At 40.7% G+C, this 24,108-nt stretch overlaps 1 protein-coding gene across 7 annotated transcripts in view; it reads right to left on the reverse strand.

The window, feature by feature from the left end:
• The window catches only part of LOC137503387 (gastrula zinc finger protein XlCGF7.1-like), a 56,613-nt gene that overhangs the window by 27,514 nt on the left and 4,991 nt on the right, over nt 1-24,108 (reverse strand). For 6 of the 7 annotated variants that reach the window (XM_068230995.1, XM_068230993.1, XM_068230991.1 and 3 more), the window contains exons 2-3: nt 10,401-10,540; nt 9,401-9,508 (exon numbers count right to left, since the gene is read on the reverse strand). In XM_068230995.1, coding sequence (XP_068087096.1) covers nt 9,401-9,484 — 84 coding nt within the window. In that variant the 5' untranslated portion in view covers nt 9,485-9,508; nt 10,401-10,540. Of the gene's footprint in view, nt 1-2,277; nt 2,371-9,400; nt 9,509-10,400; nt 10,541-24,108 lie in introns of those variants that run through there. The other variant, XM_068230990.1, reaches the window with a different exon arrangement.

Raw genomic sequence — 24,108 nt, forward strand, 5'->3', positions numbered from 1 at the left:
TGATGCTAGTGACAAATTGGGGAAAATCATGCCTGTAATTTTGCACTTCTCAGACACATCTCCTTTGTTGTTTAAACTGTCAGAAAATATTGCCTTGATGAATCCCTTATGAAATTTCCTGGTACGCTGCCATCCGTGCAATGTAATCACAGTAGGAGGGCAGAAAGGTATATAACATTTGCGATGCAAATACAAGCTAATGCAACCCCTTTCGTATATATACGAGAAATGATATGATTGACCCTTCCTCCCCTGCGAGCACCAATGTTGTTATAAGCATGTGTTGACATTTGTTCAACAAAGGTCACAATCTGTACCTACACAACTGGTACATGTCTCCAACCTTTGTAAAAGGGTGAATGAAAAACAAACAAATATTGTAGGAACTGTCAGACCCAACAGGGAAAACATGTCACCTGACATTTCATTTAACACTGCCAACTGCCAAGGTTAGAGAGAAACAAAGATATCCACAGTTATATCACACATTGCCATTATTTAGTGAAATTACCTGTGATAGTGATTTACCATACAGACCATCTCACCCTTTCCTCGAGTTACCTGGACCGAAACATGATGCCGAACCTATAGCTTATATTTTGATTTTTATGGCATATTATCACTCCAAATAACATAATTTTATCCCGAATGACAGTCAAGAGACTGTACTACAAGAAATACCAAATGTGGTCATCCAACAACATTTTGTGCCTTAAATGGAAGGATAACAAAGATGATCATTTCTTTCCTTCAAAACACACAACAGCAAATATTACATCAACAGGAAAACTCAACCAAAAGCGCAGACAGGTCCATGGGAAGGAGTAAAAAAAGCAAATCTGGCCCTTGAGTATGAAGGTGGGATGCAGGGAGTAGATTTACAAGACCAGGTCACTGCCCTTTTTTCCATCATGAAGCAAACATTTGTATTTTCAATGCCTTTGTAGTGTACTATACTTTCTCACAATCAGAGCACAGGAAACCCTAGTACACAGACTTCCTTGTGGCTGTAGCGACACGCAGCTGCCTGATTACAAGGTCACTTAGTGCAACCCTCAGAGGCTACAAGCAAGAAGCTGGGCTCATTTTCCCATGCACATCCCCAGTACCGAAAAGAAGAACAATCCTCCTAAGGGATGTTTTGTGTGCTCAAAGCAGAAGAAAAGAAGTGAGACAACGTGGCATTGCAAGAAGTATGAAATTCCACTACATCTCCCCAATTGCTTTCAAATCTTTCACACAAAGACATCATTTTAGGCGAGTTCATGTATTCATTCATCTACTGACAAAATTTCAGATTAACTCTTTGAGCACCAAGGGATGATTTTTCATCCCTCGTGTGGACTGGTTTAGAAACCATCCTAGTTCTTCCTTTTCCATTAGATGGTAGCACATATCAGTATATTCTTATCAAGGAAGGTGTGTAGTCCTCAAATTTAACGCTAGAAGCCGCATAAAATTATTTGTTTTCATGTGACGAATATTTAAAAATGTGAAGGCCACATTTAATTGAGAGTCCATTGGGTTGTGTTGTGTTTGAGTCATCAGTCCATAGACTGGTTTGATGTAGCTCTGCATGCCACCCTCTCCTGTGCTAAGCCGTTCATTTCTACGTAAGTACTGCATCCTACATCTGCTGTAATCTGCTTCTCATATTTCTACCTTGGTCTACCCCTACCATTCTTACCGCCTATACTTCCTTAAGATGTATCCTATCATTCTATCTCTTCTCCTCATCAAATTTAGCCAAATCAATCTCCTCCCACCAATTAGATTCAGTATCTCTTCATTCGTGATTCGGTCTATCCATCTCACCTTCAGCATTCTTCTGTAACACCACATTTCAAAAGCTTCTATTCTCTTTCTTTCTGAGCTAGTTATCGTCCATGTTTCACTTCCATAAAATGTCACGCTCCCAGTTAAAGTCTTCAGAAACATCTTTTTAATTCCTACATCAATGTTTGAAGTGAGCAAATTTCTTTTCTTAAGCCCTCAAGCTGGGAATAAAATTCTCTCACCAAAGCCTACTGGTGGTAATTTAAATGGCCAAGCAGCAGCTATGTTACAGTACTTCAAATAAACATTTAAATCTCTACAATGTTTGCATACAAATAACCCAAATTTTGAGGAGATACACACCACAATAGACACTTTGTTACAATAAATATAAAAAAAGGATTTTAACTCACCTAAATGTTTGCTTCAGTATGATAAACTTTGAAACACCCAATAAATATAAAAAAAGGATTTAAATATAAAAAAAGGATTTTAACTCACCTAAATGTTTGCTTCAGTATGATAAACTTTGAAACACCCATCTATACAGAGCCCAACGCCGCATTCCTTGCACCAGAATGGTGTTTCCTTCCGATTTTTGCATACACACCACACACCTTTTGTAAGGTTTAGCTTTCTTCTCTGTGGGAGGGAGACTTTCAATGAAATGTCCAGCAGTAAGTCTCTGTGGAGGAGGTGTTTTGGAAGGTCTACCAGGTTTATGGAAATCTGCAGTCTTTCCATGGATTTCAATGAGTTCCTGCACTAACTGAATTCTGTAATAGAGATGACTGATCTTTTACACATTCCGGGATGCATTGTAGATGATAAGGAAATTGTTAATTCCTGTGTTCAATAGTCGTCTTGAAAAGTTTTATGTACCATTTTATGCAACACTTCCTCTCTATGAGGTGGGGCTGCAGTTTCTGATCTTTGAGATCAACACCCCCCATAAACTTATTATATTCTGTGATGCCAGTGGGTTTCTCTATTTCCTTGCCCCGTTTCTCTGAGGTTTCCATCGAGGCATTGTGAAATGTGGAAATGAACGAAACCTGTTTCTTGTCAAGCCTGACACCCTGTGAATGATACGCTACAAGTTCACCTTTCTTTAATTTGTGTTCTTTTATTTCCTTTGGAACATCTTTCCTGTTGAGCCTACATTTACACTATTCCTCTTCAATATAAGATGCACTTCCATAGAATTATAGTAATTGTCCATCCAGAGAGTGTGTCCAATACCAAAGAGAGGTTCTAGCATTTTTACTACTAGTTTTGTTGTCTTCTGTGTTTCAGTGGACACTAAATCAGTTTGTATATCTGTTAAGGCACCTGTGTATATAATGAATTGCCACGAGTACCCCATGGACGATTCACAGACTTTATAGGACTTCATACCAAATTTGGCATCCTTTAGAGGACTGTATAGTTTCATCCCAAGTCCGCCCTGCACTAAATCAGTGATTCATCTAAGCAAATATTTTCATTCATGTTACAGAGTGAAGAGTTTAGGTGTGTGATAATAGGAGTTACAACATTTTGTTGCCTTCATAGTTTTCAAGTTGTGAATTATCAACAAAATGTAAAAATATAGTTGTCAGTTCAAACCTGTCCTGCGTCATTACACTGTAGAATATAGACATTTCTAGAATAGGATTTTTACTAAAATATGATTAAATGGAAGGCTTCTGAATAATTCCTATGAGCATCTGTAATCCAAAACATACAGTTCATCAATATCCACGTTTTTCCAGTCACGAACTCTGGACCGTGGTGTCAGGTCATCATTCTTTGAATTCAAAAAGTCATTGGCATAGTGATTTGTCTCATCCGTAATTGTACGCAATATCTCATTATTGAAAAATAGTTTAAATGCTTCTGAAACACACTGTACCTGGTTCACAACTCCACATGTTCCAGTAAATGTGGGGTGTATGAATCATCCATATGAATCATCCACTTTGTCCCATTTCCAGTCTTCTTGTGTACATTGACACTTCACTGGCAAGACAAATTCATTTTCAACATCACTATTGTCGTCACTGTGTATACTTATGTTGTTATTTTCACAGCTTTTTTCTGGCAAAAATTCTTCATCGCTTTCATCACTGTCAAAATCACTACCACTATCAAATACTATAATATCACTATCACCTGGTTCATCTAAACATTCTACAATTTGTTCAGACGTGAGATTGTACGACATACTCGGACCTGCCATGTTTTTACTTGAAACAACAGCAGTTGGCAACGTGAAACCAGGACGTACTTTATCACAAAGTTACAGTTCTAGACCAAAGAAAACACAAGAGGGAGAAGAACCGAGTCTCAAGGTTACATATGTCGCATAGTACAGAGAAATATCAAGATATGGCAGAGGTAGACTGTTTTGGAACAAGTGATGCGCTCAGCGGGAATGTCACGTGCATCCGCCGATGAACACGATTACCGCGCGCGTGACATTCACGTGCTCCTAGCTTGAGAGGTTAAGAAAGCTCTTCCTTGCTTGTCCTAGTCTGCATTTTATGTCCTCCTTACTTCTGGCATCATTTGTTATTTTACTACCCAAGTAACAATATCTATCTACTTCCTTTAAGACATAATTTCCTAATCTAATATTTCCTGCATCGCCTCCCTTCATTCGACTGTACTCCATTACTTTTGTTTTGGACTTATTTATTCTCATCTTGTACTCCATACCCATTCAGGAATTTCTCCAGATCTTCTGCAGTCTCAGATAAAATAACAATATCATCGGCAAATCTCAAGGTCTTGATTTCCTCTCCTTGGATTGTGATACCCTTTCCAAATTCCTCTTTGATTTCCTTTACTGCCTGTTTATGTAAACATTGAAAGGGAGGGGACAAACTGCAGCCTTGCCTCACTCCTTTCTGGATTGCTGCTTCTTTTTCAAAGCCCTCGATTCTTATTACTGCAGACTGATTATTATACAGATTGCAGATAATTATTCATTCTCGTCATCTGATCCCAATCACCTTCAGAATCGTAAATAGCTTGGTCCAATCAACATTATCGAATGCCTTTTCTAGATCTACAAATGCCATGTACGTGGGCTTGTCCTTCTTAATTCAATCCTCCAAGATCAGACGTAATGTCATGATTGCTTCACGTGTTCCTAAATTCCTTCTGAAGCCAACTTTTTTTTTTTTTTTTTTTTGCTAGTTGCTTTACGTCGCACCGACACAGATAGGTCTTATGGCGACGATGGGACAGGAAAGGGCTAGGAGTGGGAAGGAAGTGGCCATGGCCTTAATTAAGGTACAGCCACAGCATTTGCCTGGTGTGAAAATGGGAAACCATGGAAAACCATTTTCAGGGCTGCTGACAGTGGGGTTCGAACCTACTATTTCCCAAATACTGGACGCACTTAAGCAACTGCAGCTATCGAGCTTGGGTTGAAGTCAAACTGATCTTCTCCCAACTCAGCTTCAACTTGTCTTTCCATTCTTCTGTAAATAATACGTGTTAAAATTTTGCGTGCATAAGATACTAAACTAATGGTCCAGTAAATTTCACACTTGTCAGCACCAGCTTTCTTGGGAATAGGTATAACAACATTCTACCAAAAATCGGATGGCACTTCTCCTGTCTCACAGATCTTACACATTAAATGGTATAGCATTGCCATGCTGGTTTCTCCTAAGGCAGTCAGTAATTCAGAGGGAATGTCATCAATTGCAGGTGCCTTGTTCCTATTTAGGTCTCTCACATCTCTGGCAAACTCTGACCTCTAAATTAGATCTCCCATTTCATGAGCATCAACAGCCTCTTCTTGTTCCAGAACCAAATCATCTACATCTTTACCTTGATTCAACTGTTGGATATGTTCCTGCCATCTTTCTGCTTTGTCTTCTTTCCCTAGAAGTGGCTTTCCATCTGAGCTCTTAATATTCATACACCTAGATTTCCTTTCTCCAAATATTTCCTTGATTTTCCTGTACGCAGCATCTACCTTTCCCAGGACCATACAGCCTTCGACATCCTTGCACTTCTCCTTCAGCCATTCTTCCTTAGCTACCTTGCACTTACTATTCACTTCATTCTTTATTTGCCCATATTCTTTTCTGCTCTCTTCATTTCTAGCATTCTTGTATTTTTGTCTTTCATCAATCAGGTCTAGTATCTCCTGAGTTATCCACTGAATCTTAGCTGATCTTTTCTTCCTAACATTTCTTCAGCAGCCCTACTGACTTTATTTTTCATGACAATCCACTCTTCCTCTATACTGTTTCCTTCAGCCTTTTCTTTTAGAACTCATGCAAAATGTTCTTTGAAACAATCCCTCACACTCTTTTCTTACAACTTGTCTAGATCCTCTCTCCTTGCATTCCTTCCTTTCTTCAATTTCTTCAACTTCAGATGGCATTTCATGACTAACAAGTTGTGGTCAGAGTCCATGTCTGCTCCTGGGAAAGTTTTGCAACCCAACACCTGGTTTCTGAATCTCTGCCTAATCATAATGAAGTCTATTTGATACCTTTCAGTGTCTTCAGGTCTCGTCCACGTATAAAGCCACCCTTTGTGGTGTTTGAACCAAGTATTGGCAAGGACTAAATTATGAACAGTGCAGAATTCAACCAGCCGACTTCCACTTTTGTTCTTTTGTCCCAATCCGAATTCTGCTACTGTATTACCTTCTCTTCCTTGGCCTACCACTGCATTCGCGTCTGTCATCACAATTTGATTCTAATCACGTTTTACATCTCTTCATATATACTTTTGATTTCCTCATCATCTGCTGAACTAGTAGCCATATAGACCTGTACTGTTGTGGTGGGCATTGGTTTGGTGTCTACCTTGATGAAAATAATTCTTATAAATTTACTCATTCGGGACAAATATTTCAGGTTCCCTATGGGAGTCAACATCTATATCATCTGATGGCCAAGCAGGCATCAATTTTTTGTAACGAGACAAAATCTCTCACAGTGCATTGTCACTGCCGGTGGCTTCAAGCAGCCTACGCAGTGGCCTTCACGGTTGGCACTAGCCATGCGTCTTGGTGGGTGTGCCATGTACCAAGTGATGAGCCCGACTTAGCACACGGAGGCGAAACACTGGCAACCAGGAATGAGTTAGCTGGAAAATTTATAATGTCCAATAACGGAGCATTTATATTGGTATAGTAATTCTTTCACTATGCTGGTCGTAGTAGCTTACCTGTTGCCCTATTGTCTTATTCATTATTAAACCAACTCCTGCTTTTCCCCTGTTTGATTTTGTGTTAATAATTCTATAGTCGTCTGACAAAAATCCTGTTCCTGCCAACGTACTTCACTTATACCAACTACATCTAACTTAAGTCTATCCATCTCTCTTTTCAGAGTCTCTAACCTACCACAACGATTCAAATTTCTAACATTCCATGCTCCGACTCGCAAATGTCAGTATCCATCTTCCTGATGATCGCCCCCTCTCGTGTCGTCCCCACCCGGAAATCCGAATGGGGGACTAGTTTACCTCCGGAATATTTTACCCGGGACAAAGCCATCATCAGTACATCATTCACACAGAGATAGCTGCATGTCCTCGGGAGTTAGTTACGGCTGTAGCTTCCTGTTGCTTTCAGCCCTGTAGCAGTATCAACGTAGCTAAGCCATGTTGAGTATTATTTCCGAGTCCATATCAGTCAATCATCTAGACTGCCACCCTTGCAACTTCCTTAGTTCACATGGTTCGTAGGGGCAAGTTCACATGGTTCGTAGGGGAGGGTTAATTTGGGGTTGGGTTAAGGAGACTAAAGACTACGCTGACATTTCATGCTAACACATATATGACATTTTCAATGTTCTTCCTAGGATGTTTTTATGGGGCACGCTACCCTGCCATGTTTACAGACCACCTGGCGAACATAAACTAGATATGTGCTAATTACGTAATATTAATACATATTTGAATCACTGTGAGATCCAAATTAAAATATAAATAGCGTAAACTGGCCATTTAAATTATATCTTCATTAGTCAGCATAATTGCATCGCTTCCAAATTTAAATGTTTAGCTTGACCATCACATAATGTCATGCGTGAGTGGTGTCTGGATTAGCATGGAATTGCAAACGAGTACTTGATTCGCATGATGTCACAAACCCGTATGGCACTCCACAGCAACAATGTGCCCCAGTGGTACATAATTATGAATGAGCAGTAGACCAATAGAAGCTCAAAATACTCTGTTATGTCTCTTTTGAGATAATAACACTCAAATAGTTGAATTTTGCAGTTAATGTTTACTTATCGTATATTACTGTTAATGCCCTGAGGGGCATAAGTTGAAATTTTATCATATTCTTTTTTATGAAGTATTCAGTGCCCAGCTAGTCATGCCTGCCACCCGGCTGATGAAAATTTCTGGGGAGAACACTGCATGTTAATGAAAAAATTAGTGCAGTCAATTATATTGGAGTATTTATCACCCGACTTCATAATGCGGGCATCAGCCCAACATCTGCACTGCCAGAATTATTGTCAGTTATGCTGAAGCATCAGGTGTCGCTAATAATTTAAATCAGTCGTACGTTTGTTTATCAAGTTGAGAATAATGAACGAAAAGGCATTGATTCAATATGTATTACTTCATTTACAATCCTCACCTAAAGGAATATAGAAAACAACACACCAGGACAGAACCATGGGAAGAAATGGAAGAGAAACTCTGTGTGTCAGGTAATTTCAATTATTTAATAATATTATATTGTTTTAATATTCTATACAATTATTAATCTCGTACATCATACTTTAAGATTATGCAACATTTCATATAAAGTAAATATATTATAAAACTAATATTTTTAATGTCACCACAACTTGAATAATAATAATGTTATTTGCTTTACGTCCCACTAACTACTTTTTAAGGTCTTCGGAGACACCGAGGTGCCAGAATTTAGTCCCACAGGAGTTCTTTTACGTGCCAGTAAATCCACCGACACGGGGCTGTCGTATTTGAGCACATTCAAATACCACTGGACTGAGCCAGGATCGAACCTGCCAAGTTGAGCCACTCAGCCCGGTACCACAACTTGTAGCCATACACTTCAGTTATAGTCATTTCAAGAAAATAATATATGCAATATATGCATTATTTAAGAAAATATACTTGCACCTGAACTGCAGGACCAAATGAGCAGAAATTTGGTATGGACATATCTGAGATATTCAGTTCAAATTCAAGTCTACATTCATTTCAAAATAATTAACCTTCTCTAAACAGCAACAATTAATACATAGGTACTAACTGAACGTGTGTTAAAACTAAAACAAAGGGCATCACCAAGCAAAGACCTGCCTGCAGACTAGAAATTCACTTTTCAACAAAAATAGGTCCTCTGTATTTATTTGAAATTATTGTGGTTCTTCAGAAAATTTGGCTTCTATTGGCATAAGCACACATTCTAGAACACTCGCCAGACACAAGCTGTTCTGCTTAGAGGCCAGTTTTTGGTAGGTCGTGCTAATTCAGACTGAACACCAGAGTGCGCAAAGGTTGCTACCTACCTATTGAATGTTAATGAAGGGTGGCAAACAGAAGTCAATAACACTGCCAACTACTGGCTAGTCAACAACGGGTACATTCTGCTATATATAACTAAGCTTTAATTTACCTCAGTAAATGGTTCTTCATTGAACAGCCATGGAATATCCTGTTTGATATCAGGCGCAAGAGGTATCTGTTCAGAATCTATCATTTTATCTGGCGTATCAAGTGGTTCCTGAAATAATAGACAAGAACAGTTTCTATAAGCAAGATGTTACTATGAATTTAAAATTCCTAGCAAGCAGGAAAAAATCACCTACACAGTCATCACCTGGACAGAAACATTATTGCAAGTGAAGAATTGTCAATAATACTGTATATAATATGTAAATGTTATTTATTATATCAGGACTAGTTTCACCCATTGTATTGGGTCAACTTCAGCCTTAAATTATAAATGGAATAGAACATTAAATTTAACTTAGAAACACCAACATCTTTCAGCATGTCTTGAAGCATTGATGAAATATGTTGCAGTTACACATGAGTCCATTAAAATTTATACCCCTTGCACATATGTCCAATACTTTTGTGTCACTTTTTCTTGTAAGATAATCACAGTCTTAATATGAAACAGTATATTGCACATATGTCCAATAATAATGCAAGATAAAAGCTACACAAAACGGACATCATAATAGTATACTGTTTTACATTAAGACTACGATTTCCTTAAAAGAAAAAGTGCACACTGGGACTGTCACAATATTTTCATGGCTGGTTCCTTCCCACTCCTAAGCTTTTGCTATCCCATCATCACCATAAGACCTATCTGTGTCGGTGTGGCGTAAAATAAACTGTAAAAAAACTTTCATGCATTTGTCCTGACGGTCGACATTGAGTACTGGCAGTGTGGCACCGTCATTTGTTTACTCTCGAAGTGTTTGATTGTTATGAACACCACAGTTTATAGAACAAAATGATACACACTCAGCAGTGATTGAAAATCAGTTTCACACACCACAGGAGACTCTGCAGTAGTGCAAGATACCTGTCAGATCCTACAAGTATGGTACAACAGAACAGACTACAAGCCAACTTGCCACTTCAAAAGTTAAATGACTTACCAATGAACAGAATAAACAGGGTCATGTCCTGTGCCCAGGTCCTTGGCTCACTGGTCAGCGTAGTGGATTTCAGTTCCCGGCCATTTCAGAGAATGGTTAATTTCCTCGACTTGCTGACAACATCCCTGGTACTCATACACCTTTGGACATATACATTTAAAAATACAAGCAGTAAGTAACAGCAAATAATAGCAAGTAAAAGCAAAAAAGCAAAGTCATCTCCGTACAGGCCATGAAGGCCCTTGGAGGGGTGGAAGGTAAAAGCTTCCACTATCCGAAACCTCAGCACTTCATGGGGTAGAGTGGTTAGCTCTACACCTGACCACCTTTGCCCCAATGTGCCAATTTGGACTCATCAGTTGGTAACTAGCACCATTATATTGGAATTGTTTATATTAGCATTTACTAGTGGCGCAAAGCATGCTGGTTGGTGAAATCACGTGTTGACCACCGTCAACACACAAGTTACTACTGTTTCCTGAAGTGCATATTCAGTGTTCTATGATGTTGGAAATAACAGAAAAAGGTGTAGAAATTGATGTGAATTACTATCACTTTATTTCAATGGTCAAACAGTTACCACTCTTCTTAACACTTTCAACACTATGCCCGTACGGGATACGGGCGCGCTGCTTTCCTGCTTCTGGACGGCGCCCGTATATGATACGGGCGTGATTTTCTCGTGTGTTTATATCCAGCTGCACGTATCACGTACGGTTCCCGTCCCTTGGTTGGAGGTAATAGTTCATCTAGTGACCACTAGAATGCAGCAGTTTTCGGGAATTTCGAAATGAAACGATAAACAGGGTATTTTCTCCTTGCCGTGACCTCTACCGAAGCACTCGGTGTGCCGTGTGCTGCGCGCGCCAAATCTGTCACGCTGTCAGCTGTGTTACTGTGTAAACATGTCTTCACGCCGGCTCAATGATAGTGATATTTTATCGGGAGAAGCGGGTTCAGAGATGGATGAAAGTGATTACGACCCTGCTTACGAACCGGATAACGTATCAAGCGATAGCTCAAGTAAGATTTTTATTTATTACGTCACTTTGGAACGTAAGTGTTTAGCTGTATTATTTTACTCCGAATACAAACGATAGAAATACTTCGCCTAGAAGTTTGGGTTTATCTTTTTCGTTTAGACGAAGAGACGCAGGCTGATGATTCACCTGTGCCGGGAACATCTGCTAGATCATCTGAATCTGATGATGAATGGTCAGAAACAGATGACCAACTACAGCCACCTGTCATCCAGTCGGCATCTGGTTCTACTCAGTTTTGCGCGGGGAGTGGCGAAATGGATTGTTTCAGTAATTTTTTTAGTGACGATGTGATCAAAAATATTAAAAACAGAAACTAACAGATATGCAGGTACGACAATTGCGGCAATGAAACGTCAGGGCAAACTGAAGGAAAATTCCATGTGGCACCGGTGGTCTGCAGTAAAACTTCACAAAATTTATTGGTTTTTTTGCAACAATTTTGCATATGTGTGAAAGCTACTCGTTATTGCAAGCTATGCTAAGACAGGGGCAAGAAGGAAAGTGGTAAGCACGTCTGAAAAGAGAGTAGATGGTGGTGCAAGGAGTGCAAAGTAGGACTGTGTATAGTCCAATGTTTTCAGGACTACCATACGAAAACAAACTATTCCCAAAATAGGTAAATATTTTATTCCACTGCATTTGTGTTTATTTGTGGCCTAAGTATTCGCATTAAATGATTATTTTTTATTGTTTGAGCAAGCTTATTGGTATAACCTCAATGTAAAAAATTTTTTCTCTACTATTTTTTTCATGTTTTTCATAAGACTAGTATAATTAAATTACTTCAGATATTCACTTGTTGATTAACATCTTCACTTTGGACGGTTGACACCTTCATATGATACAAAAATTAGGCATGTAATATGTTTCGCTGTTCCATAATAACACGTTAAAAATTAGCAAAAAGACCCAGTTCACGGCCAGGATCCATGTTAAAATATGGTAGTGTTGAAAGTGTTAAGTAAATTGCAAACTACTTTGATTAAAACAGCCAAATAACAAGCTGTTGAATAGTTATGTGAGAAGACTCTTGGGCAGCAGTTTACACCAGATCAGATGGAAAAAAAAGGATCCATGGCAAGAAGACAGAGTTTAACACTTCAAGAAATAGAGAGATAGAGTATGTTCATTAAATTTTACTAGACTCATTTATGAAATTCCCTATCACTCCATATGCTGTGTTGTAATGAGAAAAAGAATCACTAAGCCTAACGTATTTCTTTCTTTCATACCGAGTTCATTTTATCAATCTGTAGGTCAGGGTCAGTAATTCTATTTCATCATCATTTCAGGAGGATGTGCTGTAGGAGGAAGTAAAGAACACGCAGCTGATATCAGTGATGACAACACAATACCGCTACAGAGTACGATACCACCACAAACACAAAACAAGAAAATATAGTCAGCTTCAGAGAATGAGGAGAAAGAAAAATTTTTGATCATGGAAATTCAGAAACTAATGTTATTGGAACAGTTGAAGTTAGCTTGCATACAACAGCAGGTACCCTCTCTCACTTCCTGCTGTTTTAAGGCCCTTGTTAGGGAAGGGAATAGGAGGAAATAGAAGAACAAAAATTAGCTTCAAACTTAAGTAAACAAACCTAAATACGGTTTGAATAATGAATGGAACATACAATCACAGAGATAAATGTTTGTATCCTACCAAGGTGAAATGATACGTAGCATACAAGATGAAGTGAGTCAGAAATAAATTTATAGTAATGTAACAGTGTAAGTTAAACAAAAAATATGAGCCACACAGTTACTAAATTTTTTTGTCATTTTGAGATCACAGTGCTTCACTTTCACGGTTCATTTACAGCAATGTGATGAAACAAAATATTAGGAATATGATTTCTTCTCTGTGCACCACTTCTTCTCATGTCATCATAAACATATTCTTGTTCACCAGCACCATCATCAATGCTTTCTTCAGTACGCTATAAACATTAGCAAAATTGTCCTCATCTCTTAAATGCTTCGAGACAGTATGTAGCACAAACGAACAGACAATAGTGCATGGAATTTTCTCTAAAGACATTCTGACTTTGTTTTCTAGTAGAGGGAAGTGTCTCTTGAGCTGACAAAGACATCTTTCAACAATTACTCTGTTTTGAGCATGCACACGATTGTAATTTTCTTCTTGGGGATTTTGAGGATTTCAGTGAGGAGTTAGCAGCCAAGGTACAAGCCTGTTACCTGAATCACTCAACAGTACTGCAGCTCCCCCGTGCTCTTGCAATCTTTCATATACATATGCATTCCTAAATATGAAACTGTTGTGAACATAACCAGGACAGCTAGCATCGACACTTGCAAAACGTTTGCTTGAGTTGCAGGTTGCTCGCACATTGATAGAAGCAAAATTCTTGTGCTTTATGTAATTATCACCATGCAGTCATAGCTTTAAAATTGGTACACGTGTACAGTCAAGAGCACCAATTACACAAGGAAAGTTAAAGCGTTGCTGCCATTCGTCTTTAGCTACACTGATTTCTTGCGGCCTGACGGAAATTTTATCCAGTGATAAGCTTTTTGAAATATTTTCTCGCTGGTTCTACAAAGAGTACATTCATACACTCCCGTATCTTTTCCTATTCCAACTTAGAAAGCCAGGTCACCAACAAAACAATTGTTCCTTCGATGTTAATGTATAACCACGCGTCTCGTCACTTCTCCCAAAAATAAAGAGCTCAAAATTAATTCAACATTTTCTTCATTATACATGTATGATTTTTAATATGCACGTTCATCACTGTGCCATCTGGGATTATAGTTTCCCGATTGGATATTTACAATTTTCACCAATAAATCAACCAAAAGGCAACACTAAGTCATCAAGAACAAACTGCAAGCTGAGACTAGCTTTGTAAATCCTAAACAAATGCTTGCATAGTACTAGCACATGCTAGGTTTTACTCATGTATAATTCAGCATTTGCTGGAAAATTAAGCAAATGCTTGCTAGTAAGTAAAGCAAGTGTTGGATTATTTTATGCATACTTATTACAGCATATGTTTACAAAGGAGGTAGCAGAAGTATTTGCTAGAATTTATGCATACGTCCCAGTATATAACACTATCCTGCACAACAATAGCACACAGTTTCCTACACCCACCCTCGCCGGAAGGTGTGCCTAACAGTAGCCACACAAAAACTATTATTATTGTTACCGTGTTTTTGTGGTAGTTATGCGTGAAAGAAGGTGCGGGGTGGTGAACAGGTCTCAAACTACTAAAGTAAAATTAATTTAAAATTTAACAAGGTTATATTTTCTTTCTTAAAACAAAGAAATAACAAGCATGGCAGGTACAAGCAGCAAGTCCAAAGGGTAGTTACAATATTTACAGGATTTGGGCTTCGCGCCCAGACTTCACAATGCTAGGGCAATCAGCCCAATTTTTACCCCAAACACAATTTTCAACAGAGGGGCAGAAAACCCCATTCATGCCTAGGAGCCCTTGCTCCAAATTACACTGAAAAACCTCCACGAGGCATACAACACTCAATTTTCAAAAGAGCCACTCGCTCTCAAATTTAAGCCTCTCCCAGGCCACACCAAACTCCACCTTCAAGTTGTCCTCAACGGACATAAACACAGGGGTAAAATACCCAATCTACTGAGGTCTATTAAATGAAAAGAAGGTTAATTAAATGACCTCTAAGATAACAATTTGAGAGGAGGCGAACTTGCACTCCTAATACACTTTGATTAAGACCTACTTGGCACTAGGCCGTTAATACAAGGGCTAATCCCATACTAAAGAGGTGACTTAAGAAGAGAACAATTGTTTTACGTTAACGAAGAATAGGTTGAGAAAAATAAGTTCACCTCAAAACAATATGAGTGGGAGCTCGAGAGGGTTAGCACTCTCTATCCCAGTATGTAGCTTTAAAAGAGAATATAAGAAAGGAGTAGTTACATTTAGGAAAGGGTTACATGGTGGAACGCTTAGAACCCGCCCCGAGAGTTAAACTGCTGAGCTAGCCAAGAAAGAAGTTATTAATTGGCCATTACCTTGTTGCTGGCCGCTGCCGAGGAAAGAGGCGCTTCCCGCCCCCTGCTATGGACTTAATACACTGAAAGATGGAACAGAAGTGGCCCGGAGACCCTAAAATCAGCAGTTTATATCCTCTCGCGGAAGGTTCTAGGTGTTAGGGGAATGAAAACACCCTCCCACAAACTTTTTATTGGGTAGGATACAGCAACATATTCCAGTTGGGGGAAGATACCTATGATTGGTCAGAAATTAATAACAGAAATTCGGGATTGGTTAAACGCGAAACAAGGGGAAAGAGAGGGGTATACAGCCAACTTAAACAATAACAGAAGGAAATTTAACAAAGAACAAACTTTTGAAATAAAATTTTCTCCAAAGAACAGTTATTTTTCTTCGCACTAGGGTGCACTATTGTAGTTCTTCAGTAGTGTCCTCTAGAAGAGAAAGTTCACACTTCTTACTTCAAGCAAAACAAAAACACATCAAAAATGACACAGTTCAAAAACTCAAAATTTTCCACGTGGTGACATCTTCTGAGAAAGTAGAGAATTAATAGCGTAGATAAAGTTCAGACTTCCTCCAGCAGAGGAGTTTCAACTGGCGCAAATTTTAAATTAGCGGCGTGGAGGTGTACCGCCCGGTACAGACCTCCCCCCCCAAAAGTACCTCCAGGGGTGGCACATGAAATCTGTTTGAAACAAGGTCCAAGTTATGCTGTGGATATGAAGATTGATTGCGGAAGCATTTATAAGATTTCTTAATTTGGTTCGATTCAGTTTCAAAATTTGTTGTTGCAGGTGAAGTAAAGTCTTTATATTTGTAGAAGTTGAATTTTTGAAGATAAACCTTTAATACTTAAAAGTGATGAAAAATTTTGCAATGTCCACCAAATATTGCTGTTGAATTCCCAAGTGTAGTCATTGCTTATCGTAACTGTCCATGTAGTTGATGTTGATTAAGTTGAATGGCCAGACCGGCCGTTGCAGCTTGCGTCCAAAGGGAGGCCGCTCGGACCCCTCAAGTACCCTGAGATACCGCTCGCCCGCACTATGAGGGGAGCAGAGGTGTTGAAACACGCCGCGCCCGCGGTGAAGATATACAGGCTGCGGGCAAGTAGCAGGTCGTGCGCCGCACATCAGCCTTGGCCGGGAGGAGAGCTCCGGCTCGCCGTGCACATGTCGTCCTCGCTGGGGCCGAGGGCGCCCGTCCTCGAACCCAGTCGCGGCACAGCGCCGCGCGGCTGCGGGGGCACTGAAACATTTAAGCTAGGCGGCAGAATTGTTGGACAATAATCTTTTTTTTTGAGGGCACAGGCTTGTTGGAGAGGTAGAGGGACCAGCGGCATGCAAATATCCATGGCATTTAATCTAAGCAAGCCACAGTGTGTACAGCAGGAGACGGGAGCGTGGTAATGGCCATGGTAAGGACAAAATGGCAGTTTAACGGATCGGGGAAGGTTTTACAAAAGGCTTACATATAAGACAAACTATTATAGAAGGGGCAGAAAGCCTTAAAGGTGGAAACTCAAAAAAAAAAATATAACCTTCATATTCCTATCAAATTATATGAAGCAAGTTGACACAAAATTTACACCGGTTTCACCTGGGACAGGTGAACCCTAAATATCCTCTCGGTGGCTGGATTACTTAATAGCAACGTAACCGGCGTAAGAAAATCGAGAATGATACAAGGCCCATGAAATCTGGGGGCACGCTTGCCCGCGGGAACAAAGTTCTTGACCATCACCTGGTCACCTACCTTCAAAGTGGTGGGTCTCCGTCCACGATCATACCTTTCCCTAACCTTTTCATGAGATACCTTAAGATTGGCTTTAGCCTTCTTCCAAAGATCTTTAATATTATCCGGATCTATTGTCTCGGGTAGAATGTCACTCAGAGACCAGAGGTTAGAGAGCGGCGTGTTGGGAACAAATTTGAACATCAAAGAAGCTGGAGTAAATTTATGTGATTCATGAACCGCCGAATTCAAAGCAAAAGCTAACCAATGCAGGGACGTGTCCCACCTGGAATGATCTTCATGATGATAGGCAATAAGTGCGGACCTGAGATTACGATTAACCCGTTCAGCCAGAGATGGTTGAGGGTAATAAGCAGAAGTAGTTACATGAGAGATGGACAGGTCAAAGCAGAATTTACGAAATAAATTAGATGTAAACGCCTTAGCATTATCAGATACAATATATTGGCACGGACCAAAAGAAGCAAAAATAGAATTTAAGCAAGTAATGGTAGACTGAGCGGTAGCCAGCTTAGTCGGAAATAACCAGGAAAATCTTGTAAAACCATCTACACATACAAAGATGAATTTGTTGGCATTTCCCTTCGACTGGGGGAAGGGTCCTACATAATCAATATACAGGCGTTCCATGGGGCGCGACGCTTGATGCGAAGACAAAAGGCCTACCTTGGTGGACATGGTGGGTTTACTGAGCAAACAAGATTTACAAGCTTCTACAAGTTCACGGATTTCACCGTCCATACCTTTCCAGATGAACATTTCACGAATCTTTTCACGAGTTTTAAATATTCCCAGATGCCCCCCCAATGGGGTCTCATGATAGTATTTGAAGATCATAGGCACAAGGACAGCTGGAACGACAACCTTCATCATCTTGTCATGCCTCGAAGGGCAACATAAAACACCATTCCTCAGAACATAAGGGACTACATGTTCCCCAGAAGAAAGGGTTTCCATTATCGGAGCCAGCGTCGGATCTTCACGTTGGTATTTCTCAATATCCCTAAAAAGCATGGGAGCATCTGATAAGATGGCATTAACACCAGATAGTATGGACTCGGGAGGTGATGAACTGTCGACCGGTTCCTGGGTCTCGACGTCGTTAGAAAACATACGGCTGAGTCCATCAGCAACAACATTTTCGGTACCTCTGATATGCCTGACATCGAATTGGAAGGCAGAAATACGGATGGCCCAACGGGCTATACGACCAGTCCGACGCGGCCTACCTAAGACCCAGCTTAAAGCTTGATTATCTGTCTCCAGGTCGAATTTAACATGTTCCAGATAGAGACGGAACTTCTCTAAGGCGAATAAGACTGCCAAACCTTCAAGCTCATAGATGGAATACTTGGCTTCTTGACCCGACAAAGTCCTGGATGCATAGGCGATAGGTCGCCTCCCTAGTTCAGTCTCTTGAAGAAGGACTGCCGCTACTGCTGACGACGACGCGTCAGTTTGGACGATTAATTTCTTCGAGAAATCAGGCATAGCAAGTACAGGGGCATTACAAAGAGCTAATTTAAGGTCTTCGAAAGCGGCTTGTTGAGAAGGTCCCCACTCAAATTTGATGCCTTTCCTACGAAGAAGGTTCAAGGGCGCCGCTCTATTAGCGAAGTTAGGAATAAACTTCCTAAAGAAATTCACCATACCAATAAACCTGCCGATGCCTTTGATGTCCTTGGGAGGTTTAAAATCACGGATGGCCTGTGTTCTAGAATGATCGACGGCTACACCATCAGGTGACACAATATGCCCTAGGAAGGACATAGAGGGCTTAGCAAAGGCGACCTTGGACAACTTAACAGTTAACCCAGCTTTACGAAGGCGATCGAGAACTTCTCGCAGATGATCTAGATGCTCTTCAAAAGTCTCTGAAAATACGACGACATCATCCAAGTAGTGATATAAGTACTCAAATTTGATGTCGGAGAAGACCCTATCTAGTAGCCTAGTGAGTACAGCTGCTCCCGTGGGGAGCCCGAAAGGCACGCGGTTGTATTCGTATAAGTTCCAGTCCGTGGCAAACGCTGTAAGATGTTTAGACTCTTCGGCAAGGGGAATTTGATTATAGGCCTGATTCAAGTCCAGGATAGTAAAGAACTTGGCCTTACGAAACCATGAAAAACAAGAATGAAGGTCAGGAAGGGGCACAGATTGCAACACCACCTTCCGATTGAGAGCCCTATAATCAATGACAGGCCTGAAGCCTCCTTGGGGTTTCGGAACTAGAAAAATAGGCGAAGAATACGCCGACTTAGAGGGCCTAATAATACCATCCTTCAACATCTGATCGATAATTTCTTTCAGAGCCTTCATTTTAGGTGGAGATAGCCTATACGGTGGAAAACGGACAGGAATCGAATCCGTGACCTCAATTTTGTATTCTATCAGGTCAGTAACACCAAGAGTATCAGAAAACACCTCTGGAAACGACTGACACAGCTTACGAATACTATCAGCCTGCTCCTCAGGTAGATGTCTAAGGTCTAACAACATCTCATCCTGGGTAGGCGAAATAGAAGAACATGATGCAGAATTACACTTTAACAAGGGAATTTTACATTTGGACGCAAATTTGAATGTGCACGACTTACTCTGAAGATCGAGCACAAGACCAGTGTGAGAAATGAAGTCCGCTCCCAGTATGATGGGGCAAGACAAGTGCTTAGCCACAAACAGTTTGGTTTTCCATGTAAATTTAAAAATGCGAATTTTGACCAGTAAGGAACCTAGAATTTCTAATGGGGATGAATTAGCCGAAACATATTGAACAGGAGAGGAGACATAGTCAGGTAGTTTACAAACAGATTTCAATTTAGAATACCATTCAGCCGAAATAATCGAACAAACACTGCCTGAATCTAAGAGAGCTGTTATGGGCTCGTTGTTTAACTCAATCTTAAGAAAAGGAACAGGTGCGGGGGAATCCGCCGCAATTCTAAGACACTCTTTGGGGCATTCAAAAGGTGAATTTGAAGACTGATCGTTCTCTGAATTTACAACCTGTTTACTAGGGGCTGAGTCTCGGGAAGATGGATTAGTCGACTCAGCCGAAGCCACTAGTCACTTTTTATTATTGGCATAGGTGGAATTTGCACCAGAAGTTGAGCAGGAGGGGGTGCTATTCGAATTTGGGCAATTCTTGGCGATATGTGAGAAAGCCCCGCATTTAAAACAGCCTTGTGCTGAACCAGCTCCGTTATTTGCCCTACTAGACTTGATCAGTGTACACTTATTGCGCAGATGGTCAGGCGACCCACAAGCATAGCATTTACGGGGTGTGACTGGTCGGCGAGGTGGAGGCCGAGTATTACTAAAAGAAGGCGGGGGTTCTTTCGCTACACGCAATGAATCTGCGTATCTAACTCCTTCCGCTGAGACGGCCAATGCTTCAAGTTCCGAGAAAGTTTGCGGGCACGCCGCGAAACACAAATATGACCTATAGGATGGTGAAATACCTTCCACAATAGCTTGTACAATTTGATCCTCAGGGAAGTGAAGAGCAAACACCCTAGTATAGAATTTAATATCTTGTATGAAATCAGCCAAGTTCTCATCCAAGCGCTGTACACGATAATAGTACTTCTGAATAAGGGAGGACCTGGCCCTAGCCGGGATGAAGTTAGCTAGCAAGTGGGCATGAAAATCCTCAATAGATGACTGTTCGGCTATGGCTCTTACTATTTTGTCAGCGAGAATACCAATAGCATACGGATAGATAATTTGCAAAATTTGACATGGAGAAAGAGAAAACACAAGGGCATGATCCTGAAATTCAACTAAAAATCTTAAAAAGGAAATTACTTCACTGGTGGTATTAACCGAAAACTTAGAGATACCTCTGAGCAACATTGCCAATGGATGAGGCAAGCTGCTGAACCCGGGTGACATAGTAGGTAAAGGTTTCAATGGCAAGGAAGTTAATTCCGAACGGATGTTACTCAACGATGCACGGCGTTCAGATTCGTTGTCCAATGGGGCAGAGATAGTTTGAGCAGCAACGGTTATCCTATTGACTTCTCCCATATGAGACTCTTCCTCGCTACCTACATTCGCTGTGGTGGGTAGATCGCTTTTGGGAGGAACCTCCCCTGTTAACAATTGAGTGACCTTGCTAGATAATTCAGACATATTTTCAAGGAGCGTACTAGCTTCCTTCTTCTGAACGTCATTCAACTTTAGAGACAACAGATCGTTAACCCTATTGGAAAAATGAAACAGCCTAGCTTGCACACGCTTAATTTGATTAGGAGAAGGATCATTTTCATCAAAAAAACTAACTACAGAAGCTAGCCCAGTAATATTCTCCGTGATCGTGGAAAGAGAGTCGTCAATTTCTTTCTCTCCCAAATTGGGGATGGAAATGGGCAAATCTAAGGACTCTCTAAGCTTGTTTGTGTCTACTGCAACCGTGCCTCCAGATTGCACATTTCTAATCGTTAACTCATATATCAACTCCTCTTTGCGCAAATAGTTAAGATGGAGAACATCGCGAGGTCCGAGCATGATGACAGAACAATTTTGAAAAACTCAAAAAAAATTCCAGCAACTGAGAAAATTGTTAGAGTTCGGAACAAAACAATGTTTAGCCGTCAAAAGGGGCTAAATTGAGACCCATTCAACCACGCTCTGCTACCACTTGTTACCGTGTTTTTGTGGTAGTTATGCGTGAAAGAAGGTGCGGGGTGGTGAACAGGTCTCAAACTACTAAAGTAAAATTAATTTAAAATTTAACAAGGTTATATTTTCTTTCTTAAAACAAAGAAATAACAAGCATGGCAGGTACAAGTAGCAAGTCCAAAGGGTAGTTACAATATTTACAGGATTTGGGCTTCGCGCCCAGACTTCACAATGCTAGGGCAATCAGCCCAATTTTTACCCCAAACACAATTTTCAACAGAGGGGCAGAAAACCCCATTCATGCCTAGGAGCCCTTGCTCCAAATTACACTGAAAAACCTCCACGAGGCATACAACACTCAATTTTCAAAAGAGCCACTCGCTCTCAAATTTAAGCCTCTCCCAGGCCACACCAAACTCCACCTTCAAGTTGTCCTCAACGGACATAAACACAGGGGTAAAATACCCAATCTACTGAGGTCTATTAAATGAAAAGAAGGTTAATTAAATGACCTCTAAGATAACAATTTGAGAGGAGGCGAACTTGCACTCCTAATACACTTTGATTAAGACCTACTTGGCACTAGGCCGTTAATACAAGGGCTAATCCCATACTAAAGAGGTGACTTAAGAAGAGAACAATTGTTTTACGTTAACGAAGAATAGGTTGAGAAAAATAAGTTCACCTCAAAACAATATGAGTGGGAGCTCGAGAGGGTTAGCACTCTCTATCCCAGTATGTAGCTTTAAAAGAGAATATAAGAAAGGAGTAGTTACATTTAGGAAAGGGTTACATGGTGGAACGCTTAGAACCCGCCCCGAGAGTTAAACTGCTGAGCTAGCCAAGAAAGAAGTTATTAATTGGCCATTACCTTGTTGCTGGCCGCTGCCGAGGAAAGAGGCGCTTCCCGCCCCCTGCTATGGACTTAATACACTGAAAGATGGAACAGAAGTGGCCCGGAGACCCTAAAATCAGCAGTTTATATCCTCTCGCGGAAGGTTCTAGGTGTTAGGGGAATGAAAACACCCTCCCACAAACTTTTTATTGGGTAGGATACAGCAACATATTCCAGTTGGGGGAAGATACCTATGATTGGTCAGAAATTAATAACAGAAATTCGGGATTGGTTAAACGCGAAACAAGGGGAAAGAGAGGGGTATACAGCCAACTTAAACAATAACAGAAGGAAATTTAACAAAGAACAAACTTTTGAAATAAAATTTTCTCCAAAGAACAGTTATTTTTCTTCGCACTAGGGTGCACTATTGTAGTTCTTCAGTAGTGTCCTCTAGAAGAGAAAGTTCACACTTCTTACTTCAAGCAAAACAAAAACACATCAAAAATGACACAGTTCAAAAACTCAAAATTTTCCACGTGGTGATATCTTCTGAGAAAGTAGAGAATTAATAGCGTAGATAAAGTTCAGACTTCCTCCATCAGAGGAGTTTCAACTGGCGCAAATTTTAAATTAGCGGCGTGGAGGTGTACCGCCCGGTACAATTATTATTATTATTATTATTATGGCATTTACTGCTATTGTATTGTATTGTAAGGCCTTGACAGGAGCAATGTAGCTGGGACCTGGCTGTGACGGACATCACTGAGTTTGGGTCCCACTGCTCGCTACACAGCGAGGCAAGCCACCACTCTGCCACCACCCCTTTATCTCACTGCTGGCATCCCGCTGGTGCGGGTAAGAACTAGGAGGTAAACCCAGAGCTCTTGGTTTCATGAAGACTCCAGGTGTGTCTCCTCTCATTAAGACAGGCCGGACGACCTTCAGCAATTCCGTATGTGTCAGTCTCTGTGTGAGTGCTGCTGGGAGCACTGGGTCAGTCAGACGACAGTTATGGTTCAGTTCCGTCAATGATTCAGTTGAGTTCAGTCAGAGATATTGCTGCATGCAAACACTGGGTGGAAGACCTTGTGTGAGGGTACTGCCATGGAGTTAGTCAGTCAGTCAGTGCAGTGCAAGGAGGGCAGTTCTGTCCAGGAACTGAGTGTTTGTTCTGTGTGTCTATCGCCAAGGGGTGGTCATTGCAAGTGAAAATCATGTCTCTGGAGCAGTGGGAGGGAGCTTGACTGGCAAGGGACAGTAAGTGAAAGTCTGCTGCCAGTACCTGACACACAGGACCGCGAAACTGTGTTGTGCTCAGGCTGTGAACTAAATGGCTGTGACAATGTACAGCAGGAATAACTGTGGAACTGACTCAGACTATAAGTGACAGTCATAGAAGATTGAGTAGTGTGTAAGCGATAGTGTGAACAAACAGTGAGAGCAAA

This window comes from Anabrus simplex, chromosome X, assembly GCF_040414725.1.
Source record: "Anabrus simplex isolate iqAnaSimp1 chromosome X, ASM4041472v1, whole genome shotgun sequence".
Lineage (NCBI taxonomy): Eukaryota > Metazoa > Arthropoda > Insecta > Orthoptera > Tettigoniidae > Anabrus > Anabrus simplex.